The following is an 18,151-nucleotide window of genomic DNA, read 5'->3' as shown; positions in this document are numbered from 1 at the left end:
ATTTATGAACGTTGACTGAACGACCATCACCGCAGATCTCCGAATCGCCCCCGTTGGGAGGGGCACTTATGGTGGTAGGGCAACGAAGATGATCGAGTACAGTCGGAGGTATACGACCACCTCACCGACGCACCAATTGTGCGCTATGTGTTCAGGAATGTAGCAACAAACCGAAGGATCCGTTATATAAGAAATATATTCTTTAGATTCTATTCTTTAGAAAAGAAGTTTTGCTTCTAAAATAAAAAAGAAAGAGAAGAAAAATTGACAATTTTGATTACAATATAATTTTCAAACATCAATACAATTTTATTTTATATTACATTTTCTTCATGGCTATTTGCTTGTTTAAGCATTCACTCTTCGTTAAAGCATTCACTCTTTTTATCTTATGATTTTGTACAATTTTATTACGTTATATTAATTGTGCTGTTTCAAACGATAAAATTTTCTTATTCATTGGGGAGAATGTTACATTTAATTATATACAAGTAATCTATTGAGAAACTACAGGGGATGATAACTTCGTACATCCCTGATTCGGTCAACGCTGGTGCACGATCACCCCTCCTTGCAACCACGTCATTCATAACTGTGCAACACGGCCTTGTACCCGGAACAATTGCCCGTACGAAAATTCGATCACGTTAAGTGCGATATTGCAACGTGGATGTCCTTTCATATGCTCCATTTTGGTCAATACATTAAAAAGTCACAATCTCTATTCTATAATCTTCGCCAAATTTATATGCGTAATTACTTTTAAAAATTAACATATCATATAATTATATTGTTCATTTTTATAGATATTTATTAAGAAATAATATAATATGTTATGTAATAAAATTTGAAAAACTTAAATACAATAATTAAATATAAGATAAATAAAATAAAACATTCATCTTACTGTTTAATATCACAACAATCACTACGTAATACAATACCATATATGATTAAGATAATCATCATTCAGTAACCACATAATTTTAAAAAATTCTTTTTTCAACTTTTCTTTATCTTTGTCTATTTAATATTTTCAAAGTATCCCTCCCCCCCTCCCTCTCTCTCTCTCTGATTAACTCCACTCTTTTAACAAATGAAACTCTTTTTAAATAAAAATTAATTAAAAATTTATTAAAAAAAATTACTACTAATAAGCAAAATTACTTACAAAAATTAAATAAAAAACTTATAATTAAGATTTTAAAAATATTAATTTAAATTCTCTTTAGCGAAAGATTATATAATTCTTTTTATATTTTAAATATATGATTTTAAATAATTAATAATTTAAAATAAATGTTTTCTTTTCGATATTTTGAAACAATATTAAAATTTACCTTTATGACAAACAGCAAATTGTGTTTACAATCTTTCTTCATCTTAAGATTCAAATTACAAATTTATGCTATGTGTTATGCTCTTATTGGATATTTCGTTTCGTAATTCTTATTTAATGTAAAGAAGGAATATTAAAATTAGTTTCAGTTTAACAATATACAATTAAATAGCGTGCTAATTGTATTTTTTTTTAAATTAGTCTTTTGATAAGAGATCCTTACATATAGACATCCTTACATATAAACAATTATATTAAATCGAATATCATATATTCATAATTACTCCATTGAATATATTCGCAATATAAAAGACTAACAAATATAATTCCAATAATAATATTATTTTATAGTCTAGAAACAAATTTCCATTTTATGGTATAAAAATTTCTATCTTTTTTTGTAATCTGTAAACTTTAAAGTTAAAAAAGTTAAATAGAATTCTAAAAAATATATTCGTTGGAGATCGCTTATCTATAGTTTTATATATAATATTATACATGTGGAAGTGATATTCAATTTAATATTAATTGACGAATGATAACAGCAATATCTTTCTTGCTTTCTATGGAACACAGATATATTCGCATACGAATCACATTCTTCATAATCGATAAGTATGTATCGGGAAGCAATCATCAGTTAACGTTTCCTCTATGTTAAATAGATTCTTTATCGTTAAATATATTGTATAGTTACTAGTATCACTTTTCTTGGATAATTATCTATTCGTAAAAGGAATATTTTCTTTCAGCAAAGAAATCACAGAATCAAAAATATCCACATCTCGTTGTCGATGCTTTTTGATGGAATGAACGCTTTTTGGGTCCAAATCGGAAATTCTGATGTTGCTTAAAAAATAATATTGATCCGAAAGTTTTATAATATTTTCCACAGGCATTCTTGATGCATATTTCCTCTCTCTGTAAAAAGAAAAAATTATAATTACTGGAACATAATATATCTAATTATCTGAAATGCGTTTAATATGGTGAAAGTAATAATCACCCACATGTTGCACATTTGCCGTTGTAAATAATGATTCACGTTGTACGCGTGAATTATGAATTATATTATTCTGAATTGATTATAATTATATTAAGTCCAAAACAAATAATCATAATCGGATAAATAAAGTAGCTATTTATTTGCTGCAGTGTTGTATTGGGTGACTATTATACGGTTTCGACAATAACTATAGAAAATAATTAGAAAGCGCATTTCCTCTCAGAGCTAATGCATTAAATCAATTTTATCGCCAATTTTGTCTTTGTTATAAGATTTATACTAGTCTCGTCGCTTTAAATATTACTGCAGTGAAAATACGGATCATTGTTTCACAATACACTTACGGATGCAATTCGCGGAAGGTCATTAATATCGAACAATCTCTGGCGGCGACAAATAAAAGGTAATTTTGCAATGCTGACAAATGTTCGGCGGTAATCTGCACATTTGCCTTTCGTTCGTCATCATTACTAGTTCTTTGATTATGCAGACTCTTGTTTCCATGAAATGGTTGGTGCGAATCTAGGTTGGAACTAATTTCTATTTGCGATACAGGATCACCGTTCCTAAGTACTCTGCCAGTATTAGTAGATAAAACACATTCTGAACTAGCACTACAATTTCTATTCAAATCGTCATGTTTTTGTACAATAGTACTCTTAAGAAACGTTTGAAAGTCTATTTCTTTTATGATTTCTATTTTCTGGATTGCATTCTGGAATAGAAAAAGATAAGCATTCATGTATTCAATAAAAATTCCTTCTTTTGTATAGCTAAAAACACCTACCATAGGATTTCCGAGCGAAGCGTGAAAAACATTACGAGTTTTATTTAATTTTATCAAGTCAGAATATATCATATCATCATTTAGTAACGATGTGAAATTCGAGTAAACATTGTAAATATAATTGGTATTGACGTAGGACAATCGCTGCATATTCCATATTCGTTCTAGCACAGAGTTCTTCGGCAACTCACTGTGATCAAAATTGCACTTCTGTAAGAAAAAAAGATAGAAATTAATTAAAATGCAATGACACATTACTCTCAATAAATGATATTTTTCAATCTAAGTATCTACCTTTCCCACGAAGCGAAGGCACCGTTCGACTCTAGCAACTGCGTCTGGCGCGATACAAAATGTCGTTGGAACTTGATTCGCGAATACAAGAAAATTACGTGAAAGGGAGGTGGTAGGCAGTTTCAACTGCTCTTGAGCGATAGGCCGCGTAAGGGCGGTGCAAACCAAATTGCAGAACTCGTCGACGTGGCGAACTCGTCCGCCGCTCTCCGCATTCCGAAACCACTCGTCCAGCACATTCTCGAGATCGTTCGGCGAGGACGTTTGATTGTAGATGACGAGACCGTCTTTGAAGATTTTCAAATTGTTTTGCGGCGATTTCAGAAGCTCCTTCATGGCAGCTTTCATGCGCGGCTCCTTGCCAGAGAACAAATCAAACGGGCAATAATTGCTGGGAGAAGCAATGTCTTTCCTCCTCAACTAAAAAATTGTTTTGTTTTAGTATATGATTTTCAATATTATATTGTATACATTAATCTTACTTATATAGTATTATAATATTTCTATTGTTTATTGTTATTTGGAAAAGGAAAATTCGAAAACAGAGTTGATAAAAATCATATTTTAAACAAATAGTTCAAAATATGTTTTTAAAAAACTATAATATTTTATTTTCTTTTTTTTGCTGAACCTGTTGGAAAGTGAATGTCATTATTTATTAACCCTTAACTACAACAATGGATAATTTGGATCCAAAATAAAAATAAAAATTTAACTGTACGATATTGGACTATGTGGTCCTAAATTGTAGCTAAAAAAACCTTGAATCTTCCTTTATCAATGCCCGTAAGGCAGAAGTTCACTGGCGTTTTGTACTTCAAATAAGACTCTTTAGAACTTAGGTGTAGTTTTCATAGTAGTTGAGAATTAAGAATACCTTGGCGTACTGGTTCAAACAATACGGACATCCAGGAAACTTTTGCTCCGCCTCTCGTAAATATCCCTGCTTCGGCTTTATCTCCACGCAAAATGTTGAGCGGCTTCGGAAGACGGTTTGATCAAGTTCCAATTGCAAGTCCAAAAGCGTATAATCAGGAAACTTCGTGGCGTACGTGTCCGTGATTTCCTTATATCGGCGTACCTCTGCAACAAATGTAAGATTGAACATGACAAATATAAAATGTGTGCTATTTTCTTCGCTTATTTTCAACGCAATTTAATTTTGCCGACTGCTAAACTCATCGTTTTAATAATAACGACGAGATACACTGTGTATACATATAAATGTGATCGTAAAATAACAATTGTTCTAAAATAGAATTTCTTCACCGGAATTGCTCCGAAGGATGGTACGAACGACAACGCGTAGGCGCGAAACATTTGCGATTCACGTGATTCTAAGATAGAAGAAAGTCACGCGAGCCACCGTGAATGTCGAGAGTAGCGAAATAGTAGACCAAATCATAAATATAATAATACAGCGAATGCATAGATAAAACACGTTAATAAAACGTGGTACTACTTGTTCGTGAGAATGAATTTAAAGATCTTAAAATTGCAACAAGTGCTTTGCGAATTGGTGATTGACGGCGACTAGCACGGAGATACGACTTTCTCGTCAATTAAAAGATATCCAAATGTCGTAAAAAGTGAGGAATTCAACTATCGACCAGCTTCTCTCCCACATACCGTTATTGATTTAAACTTAACTTTCATAGATTAGCATTACAACAATAGCAATGAAAGAAATTGTTAAGTCGATAGTATTTCAAAACTATTGTACGTAGGTGTGAATTTTCAGTTTGGTAGTAATTCTGTTAAAATCAGGGAAATATCAAAAAGATTAAAAACAATGAGGAAAATCAAGGAAAAATCAGAACATTTTATACAATTTTTTGTATTATTTTGTATTTTTTAAAATTAATATTCTTGGTTTGAAAAAAGTTTAATACATCTACCGTACGTACATCACATCTATATAGTTTTAAAATATTATCAACTTAACAATTATCTAAATGCAAGTAATATCAGTAACATTAATAGTAATTTACATTGCTATATGTAAATTGCTCTCTCAACAAAATATTTGTTTCCAAAATCAGAACGAAAATACAAAAAATTTTTAAAATATGATTTGAAAGCTAGGGAAAAAAAATCACGAAATTTAGTCTGGAAATCAGAGAAAAGTTATAGAATTTTAAGACGAAGAATTTGTGCCAACCCTGAAAGAATAATGCCGACCATGAATCACGTTATAAATGTTCTATGCAACGTGTTCCAAGAAACTACGGAGAAACTGTCATTGGCACTTAATATCAGAGAAAAAATACTCGATAGGTGTTGAGACTCGAGATAAGACGCGCCTAAACAACGCCGTAATCGCTCACCAACGATTGCGAGACGATCGTTTATCGAGGAGGGAGGAGGGGGAGGAGGATGGGGGGGGGAGCATAAATTAACGAGCGGGCGGTTGAACTTTCCCGCCGCGCATTTCAGCGCATTTGCCTCCGTCGAACACAGGCGGTAAGATATCACCACAATTAAACGCGTCAAACAGAAGTTGCCTCGTTATCTCGCTATCCGTCGTTGGAACACTCGGGTATCCCAAATTGGATGTACTCCATTAGTCACTCGTGTCTCTCAGAATCATTAACGGCCGAATACAAACTGTGCAGTTATATGAGAAAGCGTCATACCCGTAAGAAAAGTACATTGCGCGATCACGGCATTGCACGACTTGCATTTCAGCTGCCTTTAATGATAATTAATGCTGATTTGCAACACTCGACGTTGGTCGCTCGGTACGAAATAAAAGACGAAGAGAAAGGAATAAATTGAGAAAAATCACATTAGAAAATTAAATTCTTTTTCTACCAATGCAACGTTTAAAGTCAATATTAAATATACTACGTTATTAAGCATTCTACGCTCTTAATCACCAGACACTTTTTACTTGTCAGTGATTATTTGCTTACTTTTTTGCCTATCGAGAGTTATAACAAAGCTATTTTGCCGTCAAGTTGACTTGATGGCACAAATTTCTCTTTGCGTGATGAACGTCAGCGAAATGAGAGGTCCGTGTCAAAGGATAATGATGTATGGTAATTTCGTTAAATGCCGAGCACGCGTGACTTCAAATTTCGTGTAGCGTGCACAAAGCTGCAGTTCGATCGTTTCTTTCCTTTTTCTCGTCTCAATGGAGGGAAAGTTGCCATATACAACTAATACGAGCGAGTATAATTTCTTCGGAGCTATCTCTTCTGCCCCGAATTTGTGTCGAGTAATTTCATGGCCTTTTCGTTATCTACTTAGAGATAATCAAAATCGCACATCTTCGCAACCAATTTGTGCATGACGCATTGTCTTGTATGTCAAATTACGTCTATTATGTGAATTGTATCTTTTTAAGATGCAATTTACGCGCGTATTAAAGAGGTCAATTACTCCGACCAGTCATTTTCGTTCAACTTCATACTACGTCTGTTTCAATCTATATTAGTATTGTTGACCGTATCGGGTGAGGACGGATTACAACATACTATATCAACGCTCGACGCGGAAATATATCAGAAATATTCTCACGCCAAAGATAACATTATATATTTCTATGCGGCGTCATTAATGCGTCATTAAATATAATTTTTTTTCCATTGTAGAAGGCAAACTAGTCGGTAGTACATTCAGAAATGAAACAATTATGAATCTTAATACAGTGCTTTGTTATGCAACTTGAAATGAGAAAAGAGAAAGAGAGAGGAGAAAAAGAAAAAAGCAAAGCAAAGTGGAGATGTGTATTTTAAAAATGTAATTTTGTTTCAACTATTTTTTTTAATAATATTGATTTTCTAGAAATTGCAATGTAAATACAATAATATTAGTATAGAAAGTTTAAATAAGCGAGCAATTAATTAAGTCAAAGATTAAAACTAGTTTATTAAACTAATTATTCACTAATATATATATATATATATATATATATATACAATGAAACATTTCGACTATATCTATTAAATCGACTAATTGTAAGACTTCTTCAACCAAATTATAATAGAAAATAAATTAAGAGTTTGGAAACGAATTGACTATATAAAATTCTTATATTCTATAATGATTAAAATTTTTATAATGATTAAAATGTTGTACATTTTTTTACTATTTTATAAGAAAATATACACAAGATATTAATTATGTAAGTTAAACTTACAAAATTGCTCTTTCCGTGTAGAATAATATTACCGCGCAAAAAACTCTTATTAATTCTTCATTTAAATCTGACTTTAAATTAGATATGCGAGATATTATGCTCTATCATACAGTGCATAAGGAGATTTCCATCATGACAGTGACGGCGATAAGAGTAGCGGTACCGCGCGTAGGTTTACACAGTCTCCGTTTACACATTCCTCGCTTCAATCTTTGAAAATAAACGTCCGACACGGCGGTCCAGTTGCAAAAATATTCCGCGTGACGTGGGTCGATCTCCGAAAATAGATGATACTGAAGATTACTTCAGAAAGCGGGTGAGATTGAAGAAAAAAAAAGGAGAATGTCACGAGAGCAGCAAATGCAGCTTGCATTAAAAATTATCATAAAGTTGCGTATTAAAGAAAGGTAAGTATGAGTTATTTAGCTAAGTGCTGTTCAAAGAAAAGAAATGCGCAGGACATAAACGACCCAATCATATGTATTAAGGATTAATATAAAAAAATTACGAGTGATCACAATTGTATTTTTTGAAATGATGTTGCCTCGAACTTGAAAGTCTTGCGATTTGATATTTTAATGCAACGCTCTGTTTTTATTATTCGCATAAAAATCTAAAAATGTTAAAATATATGTGAGAATCACTTAATAATTTTTGTATACTTGTAAAAGTGATGAAAATAAATCCATAACATAATAAACTCATCGTGCACTAAGAATTAATTATGTTACAGGAAAAGAAAAGGATACGTTGCAAATAGAAACCTAGAGATCCTTAAGTAAAAGATTGATAAATATTATACGTTTAGTCTGTCATATTTTTCAGGATCTACTTAAGATAGAATGAGATATTCAAGTATCTTGTTCTATCTTATGCATATCTCATTCTATCTTAAGCAGGTCGTGAAAAATATGACGGACCAATCAGAAATTGTCTAATCTCTTACTGGAGAGTCTCTAATTTAACAATGTATCCCTACAAGTTAAAATAACATTTACAATGTGATTTTTATGCACTGAAAAAAAATATAGTCAATTTTAATAAATATTTAGAATACTGATAAAATATTTAAAAATATTTAGAATATTTTGAATATTGTCAACTAAATATTTATTAAATAAGTTATAAATAATATTTATTAAATAAAGATATATTTATTTGACACAAGTAATATTAATTTGATTTAACAATCTTTTGTTTTATTGAACAAATATTTATTTACTGTAAATAAATGTTTAGTTGGCAGTATGGAACTAAATATTTATTAAAATTGATTATATTTTTTTCTCAGTGTGACGGTATCTCTTTCCTCAAAAATTTTGTTTACACTGTTCGTATATGTATATTGCAAATGGCAAGATAAGAAAGCGGCTTTCTTCGACAAGTCGTTAATTAGAAAGACTTTAATGAAAGCGCGGGGAGTGTCACGATGACGAGTGCACGCGTGATTCGGTTTTCGCACGGACGATGTACGTCGACCCGACGCGGCGTGTAATTAGAGAAATGACTGCGCTGACGATGAAATTGACGATGAAATTGCCGGTATTATTGGCGCGCAACTGATTACCATCGATATTTTTGCCGTTTCTGCGTTCGATAATGGCACGCACGAGAGCGTGTTTCGATGCGACACACGTTTACAACGGGAAATCGATATCGCCGTATCGTGCGAGTACGCAACATCGTCAGAGATAACAGCGCGATTTCAGGCCGCGAATCACGCGGCGTTTGCGGATAAAAGTATCAACGGTCGCACGAATTTCACAATGTACGCTAAGGCGTTCATGATAACCCCCGGCGAATAACAGATATCGAGAGCTTTTACGTTACACTAGTTTACAAAAAAAATATATTTTTATTATTTTGAACCGACAAGATGATACTTCTTATCAATTTTTGGACAAGTTAAATTTTATTAGGATGCAATGTTGGGCTTCTTAAATAATTTCAATACTCAAAAAGAGATTTTTTTGCGATATTTGATACTTTTTTTGTATAAAACAAAGTTAATGTTATCTTGAAATTCTGATTAAGAAAACGAATGTATTATTAATTTCCTATAAAATGCATTTTTTATTTTAAAATATTTTTCTCTTTGCCATGTTATAAAGAGATTTAAATACAGTTTTTCTAAGATAGCAAATTTTCCGCATATGATGATAAAATGCTTACTTATAATTTCTAGTTTGTGATTATCGATACAGAGTGTAATTTATCGTTAAAGCTTTCATTAAAAGTATACGTATGTATACACACAAAGTCTCATTTTAAGTATCCAAAAAATATGTTCAAAAAGAAATGTTTGAAAAAAAAGTTGTGTGGTCTACGTACATAAATTAATAGCCCAAACTATTATAGAAATTGCATATGACTTCATCGTCATAGGCGGAAAATTTGCTATCTTTGTATTTAATCTTTCATAACACGATTAGAAAGTAAGATACTGAAATTATAAATCTAAAAAACATCTAGTCCGGGTCAAATAATTTTTTGGGGGGTGAACCAATGTTATCAGAAGAATGTTCGATTTGTATAACAAGCCGATAAGGTTTTTGTATTTTTGTCAGGGGAGCAACAATACATTTACAATCGATTTTTTGATAATCGTGAACATCTGCGTGTTACAGATATTTACAGCTGAATTATTTATACTCAGAATATTTACATTTCGCGTCGTACATATGAATATGATACGAAATGGAAATTGTGAGGAATATTGAATTTATATTCGGAGCGGTAAGAAAAAAATTAGATACGAGTTGTAGTTTAAAATTGTTATATCACTAAACATCATTTGCCTTTTAAAGACACCTTTTCCCCTCATACAAATTATACGTTATGCGCCAGCAAGCGCGGTAATTAGCCGCATTTTCTTAACGATATTTCTCGAAATAGCACAGAACATTGCAGCGGAATAATGATTCTTGCACGGTGGTTTCTCGTGAAATATATTTTCTAGTGATCGGGCATGTCACCTGACGCTGTGATGTCGTTTGCCCTCGCATGATTCCTTTTACAATCACCAACCGACGAAGCAACGAACGATGGCGGAGGAAGGTGACGGTGGCTTCTATTTCTAATCGCTGCCGGAGAAAGTGCCAACGTGTCAGAATATCGACGAACCACGGAAAGAAAAGCGGAAGAACACGGCCGACCACTTGTTGCATCTGTAGCCGCGGGAGACCAAACTGAATAGACTTTTCGCCGGTAAACTGGATAAATATAAATTTATCCGGATAAGTGCAAGCGCGGTAGTGGAAACATAAAAGAAACGTGCGTTCTGTAAACTCAATTACAGAATTTAGTAGTAACAATTTATCTTGTCTCGATGAGAACGTGTATTTTTAACAAGAGCATAACACAAGCACTATTAAATTTGTGGCAAATTAGATCCAATTTGAATTATTTTTAATCATTTATTTCTACATAAATCGTCGCTGCTCCTATTCAATAAATCGTTAATTTAACTTAAACAATAATGTCGAATTATAATTTAATTCAAAAAGAAAATATATTAAATATAGTTGTTATTTATTAAGTATACATTAATATGGACATTGTTTACTTTAAAAATAATTATAGAAATGAACATTTCGACACATGCACTGAAAAAATTTAATTTCTTTGAATAGTGTTGAGTAAATATTTATAGTAAATAAAGAAAATGGTAGTTAAATCAAATAATTTTGTTTGTATCAAATAAATATGTTTACATTTAGTAAAATATTGTATTATACTTAGAAAACTACTATTCAAACAAATATTTATTAAAATTTATTGTAGTATTTTTTTCAGTTGCGTTTTTTATATTTAACAGTGTAAATTACGTAGGAAAGCATGTAGAAGATCCTGTTTTTTATGTAAAACAATTTTTTAAAAATTACATAAATGTAAAAACGCGAAAAACAAAGAATAAAAGAAGAAATAAGCGATAAAGGTAAATCAAAGAAAAAATAAATAAATAAAAAGTAAAAACACATAAAACTAAAAGTAATCATAAAAGTGTATGTGGAGGAAAAGAAATATATGGCATTATTAATGAAATAAAAATGCGTAACACAGAAACGGAAATTACATAAAAGAAAATAAAGACACGGTGACCGAGTATATAAGCTCTCGCTGCTCAGTATTTAGTAAGTATAATAAAGTTATGGTAAACTTATGGTAAACCGTTCTGTCACGCATACACCGCACGCCAATGAGAAGCGCATGCGAGAACCGTTATATTTATGAGATTAAAAGGGTGACATGATCACGCAACTGCAAAGTAGAGAGTGCGAAATTTTCTCGACTTTTCTCGTAACAGCGCCAAGTCGTCTCAAAAACGTCACGACCAGGATTAATTAATTTTCATATCATTAATTACATATATACATACACGTATAAGATGGAATTAATTCGCACGTGTTTACGAATGTGGTGGATCGCGACGCGACACGGGGCATTCCGAGATTAGTATCTCTTCCCAACAGCTTCCCCTGGATGCAGCCGCGCGTAGATCCTGCTCACCTACTTTATCGAGGGTTTTCTTGCGGGACCTTACTTCATAAAGTCTGTCCAACAGATTTCCGATGGAAAACACCCGGCGCGGCGCTCCCTGCGACGGTCGGCGCTGGGCGTCTATGCGTAAACAATGACAATCCACGCCCACGTGTAGACACATGCAAACGAGTATCGAACCATCAAACGCTTGTGCAATAATTCCATATTCGTTTTATGTACAAACGCGCGCGTGCGGAGTGCTATCGTTTCACTCGAAAAATACAAAACATGAATGAATCGAACACTTTATTCTCTATTTTTCCTTCTCCGTTATAGCCATTCTGTTTAGTCAATATCCCCGTTATTTTGTTATACACGTTAGTCCCGAAAAGTGACGTACTACAATGAGATTTTAGAAATGTAAAATTTTAACTTTAAGCCTTAAGTAAGAAATTAACCAATTATAATCAATTTTTCTCTTCACATTCGACTGTAATTAACCAATATTTTAAGGTTTAAAGCTTATTTAACTACATCTCTTATCGTATTTCGAGACTTACACTAAAAATGAACGTTAAAACGAACGTTTTAACATTTTAAGGAGAGGTTAATATTTTAAAGTTAGTCTCATAAAGATAGCTCTCTCGGGTGATCGACAAATCCCGATAAGGCGCAGAGTGACGACTGCATGCCCGAAGCGATTTCGCACTGAAAGACAAAAGGGAAGTTAGTTCTACCGAACGAAATTATCGCACGTTGCATACAATGGGCGGATCTTCTCGCCGATAGCGGATGATAAACGTGGTTGCATTATTCAAAAATAAATCCCCGCGCGCGATCGTGTAGCCGCGATCTTGCACTTTCATTGTGTGCGCGTGTAATAAATGTTCCCGTACAAAACGCATCCTTCTAGGCTGAAGATTGGGGGGCTGAGGGCGTTGGAAAATCTTTGCAAGATAGAGATGGTAATTTCCTCCTCATCGAGCGAGTACGTGGGCGTTACTTCTACCGTGTCTTCGAATCAATTAACTTATAGTTATTTTATTATTGGCGCCAGAACGCAAGTCCCTGGAATCTCTCGCTGTTTTTAAAGTACGTAGCACCGCTGTCAAAACAATCGCGAAATGTTGTACACGTGCTTCGATGATCTGTTTTTGACCTTTCTCGCAAGAAAGAAAGCTGTGACGCGGGATGTATGCATATATTACCAGTCCTCGGTGTATAGTCGTAAACAGAAAATATATCATCTCGTTTTATCTTTTCGTGACGGGACCTCCAACGCGCTAAATATGAAAGAAAAATCAAGTGTGACATTTTATTCTGCTCTAAAAATATCATTTAAGAGCTTGTAAATCGAAGAGGAGTTGCATATGCATATTCATATACTATAATTCATTCGAAGAATCATATTGTCGCGATACGTAATAAACATTGTAGCGAGGAATCTATTTATCGTAATTCAAAGAAATACGAGTGATTACCAATTAGCTGTATGAAAATAATTTCCATTAATTTCCGTAAAATAAGTAAATGTAAAAAAATTTTTTAAATTAAAAGAGACGTATGAAGGGATTAACAGTTATCATACGGCTTAATCTGTCACGATTGCAAGACGATCAGAAACTCTCTACCTACACATATTTATTTTAACGGTGCTTCTTCCATTTAATTACTGTAATAACTGCTTCTCTACAACATAATCAGCATTCTTCTGACGTTATCTGTCGTACGCTTTGGCTTTGGCTTTAATTCATCAACAAACTTTTACATCTTGTTAAATAATTATCGCGGATTTTCCGAAGATTGAGAACATTATCGAAGACAACATTATCGAAGATATTGAGATGAGACTCGTATAGATCTCGTTACTACATCCCTTCCTCGTAGTTTCTTCCTGTAACAGTTTCTTCTCTAATGCCTGTTTCTGTCAATGTAGTTTAATTTTAGTCTTTGTTCAACTAAAACTCTTCAGTCTTTTCTATAGTTTTAAAAATTATTGGATTGGCAAGAGAGTAATTGCGTTTTTTTAAAAGGCATCTATCAATAAAAACCGCAATTACTTTCTTATCAATATATAAATACATCTTGATAGAGTAAAGTTTCAGCTTTAAGAATCTCTTTTTTAAATTGCGATACGGCAATTTTTAACGCATTTTATGAACAATTAAAGTCAAAGTGATCCTTTTATTTAATCTGCGATAACTCAATAATCAAAAATCGTAGGAATATTAAAAAAAAAAACGATTTTGTAGGGAAAGTATCAAGCTTTCACGATAGGTAATTGAAAATTTTCTTAAATTTGTTTTAGGCACGTTACAAACCCACAAAGTGAGGAGAAAATTTTCCGCTCGTAGTTTTTGGTATGTAAAAATTACCAAACTCATATCAACTTAAAAAATGTGATAAGCTTTTAAAAGTAGAGATTTCACGTTTAAAACCCTTTTTTAAATTTAAATTTCATTCATTATTGACAAAGATATTATACAATTTTCAACTAAAAAAACGCAATTACTTCCTTGCCAACCCAATACAAAATCCAACCCAGGTCTATTCAAACTTCAAATCCACTGCAGTCGAAAACGCTAAAGTCTCCTCGAGCAACGTCAGCAGGATGGAGACATATTTTTACAGACATTCTATACTCAATTACGTGCAACGACTATACACGTTGAGAAAGGAAGTCATTCACGTTTCTCGTTAGAACTTTTATTTATAGTGTTTATACACGCATACACATATTCATTTTGAATCCTTCGTCGAGATCAGTGATCTTTCGGTCAAATTCACGGTGTGTTATTGAGACCGATATTTAAACATCTTTACGTGCATCTTTTGACTTTTTCGAAGATGCAATATCTCGGGGGTCGTGGCCTTTTCGTAGGAGTGACTGATGATACTTCTCGCTTGGAAACGTGCGAACATCGCGGCTCGCGGCCAATGTGGCACGACGAGCGAAAGATGTGTTGGCAACGCCGAGATCTTTTTCATAAACTTATAGCTACATATACATGTGAAATTCCGCGTTAAATTAAGAAACGTGATTCAAATGGCAAGAGATTATGCGAGACACGTGTGTCTCAGGGACATAAAGAGGGATTTAAAAACGGATAATAGCGAAAAACGATAAAGCAACGACGCGGCGCCTTCGGCAACCGCTTGTTTTAGCGTCTTCTCGAGGACGCTTCTCATCATACGACGTGCGCTCTCATCTTTTCGAGAGCGCACAGCTGCAGACGGAGAGTGTGGGTCGCAGACAGCCCGCAGGAGCCGCGTGTCGTAAATTTAGTCCGCCAAGGCGGACGCGGTTCACTTTATTTCCCAGCATGAACGAAAAGCGCCAGTCGCCGTCGCGCCATGTCATGCCGGTCGGAGCCCGCAACATTTGCCTGAATTGTAAGTCAATTGTAAGTGAGTTTACTATCGATCGACGGCGCCGGTATCGCGGCGCTCGGCTCGGTGGGAAAGCCGTTGCTTCTCGAGAACTCGCTTAATTAATTCTCGAGAAATGGAATGAATTGCGCTGATCGCTTCGTTCCGATACGATGGTAAAAGTTATTAAATCACAAAAATTCGTGGGCAAATATATAGCTGTGAATATAAACGCAGAAAGGATGACACATTTTACCGTAGATCACTTTTAAAAAGGAAGAAACCGTTTTCTGTATACTACATTGAAAAAATAATAAATTTTAATAAATATTTATTTAAATAGTTCTAAGTAAATATTTACTATGAAATATTTACTATTAAATGTATATATATATATATATATATATATATATATATACACACACACATACAGAGTGTATCTAAAATAGTGCTCACTAATCATGCAATGCTATTATTAATAAAAAATTAAATTGAAAGGTCCTCTATTATTTTGAAATTTTCACAATAGTTAACGAGATATGAATTTCTAAAAATTTGCTAGATAAAATCGATGTATAAAACAATTTAAAAATATCTTTCAATATTGTTTGTAAAATATTTTAAAGATGTTTCTTAAAGAACAAAGATATCTTAAAATTGTCTTATATATCGATTTTATCTAGCTATCTATATATTGATTTTAGACATTTTACTCATTAGATGACTAAAAAAAATATTACGAAAATTGCAAAATGTTAGAGGATTTTTCGATTCAGTTTTTTATTAGGAGCACTGTATGATTAGTGGGCGTTATTTCAGATACACCCTGTATATATATATTTTTTTTTATTTATTTGATACCATTGACCATTAAATTGATTCAACTATTTTTTTAGTAAAATACTTGATACTATGCAAAGAAAATATGTATTAGAATTTAGTATATTTTTTTCAATGTGAGTCTTCTCAATTGCTTCGCAACGCAGCGAGACTTCAAGAGAAGTTCCATCGGATAGAAAGCTGTTACTGTCCGGATAAAATGTCAATATAATTATCGTCGTTGTGACTATTAATGTCGAGAGCGATGTCTAATTTAAATGTATAACAGACTACGTCGCACGAGCGTGCGATAGAACTTTTACATCGCCTGTAAAACGTTATTAAAATCTCGGGATTTTAAATACGAATAGAGAGACGTATGTCAATCAAACATTGTATTATCTTATCATAAACATAAAAATATATATCGAAAAAAAGAAATCCTCGACAATCGTTGTAACACGATCATCGTAACATCGCGAATAATATATATTTTTGCTGTGCTCTGAATGACGTGGATTCTGCAACAACGAGAATAACCGTATTAAATACGCTTATTTGCAAAAGTAACTAAATGTGCAAATTAAAAAGTTGATAAAAATCGTCAAGCTTATCATGATGATTTATTCATTAGCATTCAATATTGATCAAGCATTCAATATTGATTTGAAGAGTCGAGGTGAACATTCATTTCTAGCTCTTTTTATAGACATGTATATCTGTATATCTGTAATGTCTGTAATATCCGTAAATTCGATACGATCAATTGCATGGCATAAAAAAAAGAATGAGAGTAAGGTGCAATCGGATGACCTCTTGTTCACAATATTGCAGGGAAATTTCAGCTTCAAGTTTCTCGCGTGCACAAGAAACTCGGTGTATCCCGGGAGGCTTCAGTTGCGGAAAGATTGTTATTTGGCCGAAGCGATCGAAAAATAAAGTGGCAGGTGTACATCGACGAAGAACACTCAGTGACTTAATAAAAAGATGAGAAGATGGCACGAAACTAGTTACGATCTGGCAGCACCTGCTTGTGTTTATTTCCCAAGAAAGAACAGCACGATTGCGAATAAATATTGAAAACATTACATTTTGCCGGAGAAAGTAATGTACAGGATGTCCGATAATTGGATACGTGCAGAATAATAATAAAACAAGACGCATAAAATCGAAGGTAACGACTAATTACAACAACGAATCACGAAACGATTTAATTTTCGCAGCCAATATTTCGTGGGAATCCCTGCAATCCCTATTCTATGCAAAAACGGAGGAGCGATAAAGAACGATGCGATATATCTGACGTGTGGGAAAACAATTTACCTGGTCGGAGAGGGCGAATGGCATCCGACAATTTGGCTATGTCGGCCGCATCGTAACGAACAATTTCGGGGATCTGCACGTAAGAGCCCAAAAAACAGGAAACCACGTTCCTGGTGTACCCCACCTCTCGTTGCACGCGCGTTCTGCCGCCATCCGGTGAAACCTCGCCTGGTAATGACTTCCGGAATCGTATTACCGTGCGCTCCTGAAAGACGAAAAAATAAACCCAATAAAGCCAGACAACCGCATATTTCGGAATGCTTTATACAAACTCTTTTAACAAACGTCGAATGGTAATGTCAATTCTAAATATACGCGTATAATATTGAATTTTTATATTTAATTCCGATACGCTGTGAACACAGCTAATAATAAGTGCGAAATTACAATTCCATTTACGTGTATAGAGTCATACGTGGAGGGAAAATCGCGTGAGCGTATAAAAAGAATTCAAGGTGGACGCACAACTTTTGCAGCTATTTTTCCTTCTGCCGATCGGCGGTCTCGGTCTGCCTGACAATCTGAACAAACGATCCTGAATTTTCTATGTAAGTATATATATATATATATATATATATATATAGTAGT

At 33.5% G+C, this 18,151-nt stretch overlaps 1 protein-coding gene across 1 annotated transcript in view; it reads right to left on the bottom strand.

The window, feature by feature from the left end:
• Nucleotides 1-2,058: 2,058 nt before the first annotated feature.
• Nucleotides 2,059-18,151, bottom strand: part of LOC105623178 (inositol-pentakisphosphate 2-kinase) — a 29,249-nt gene continuing 13,156 nt past the window's right edge. The window contains exons 2-7 of the mRNA XM_012204577.1: nt 17,564-17,768; nt 4,304-4,509; nt 3,427-3,846; nt 3,133-3,342; nt 2,690-3,048; nt 2,059-2,260 (exon numbers count right to left, since the gene is read on the bottom strand). Coding sequence (XP_012059967.1) covers nt 2,059-2,260; nt 2,690-3,048; nt 3,133-3,342; nt 3,427-3,846; nt 4,304-4,509; nt 17,564-17,768 — 1,602 coding nt within the window. The remainder of the gene's footprint in view (nt 2,261-2,689; nt 3,049-3,132; nt 3,343-3,426; nt 3,847-4,303; nt 4,510-17,563; nt 17,769-18,151) is intronic.

Source organism: Atta cephalotes (assembly GCF_000143395.1).
Source record: "Atta cephalotes unplaced genomic scaffold scaffold00054, whole genome shotgun sequence".
NCBI classification, from domain to species: Eukaryota; Metazoa; Arthropoda; class Insecta; order Hymenoptera; family Formicidae; genus Atta; species Atta cephalotes.
Note: the sequence above shows the minus strand (reverse complement) of the source record. Positions and strands in the feature narration are given on the sequence as shown.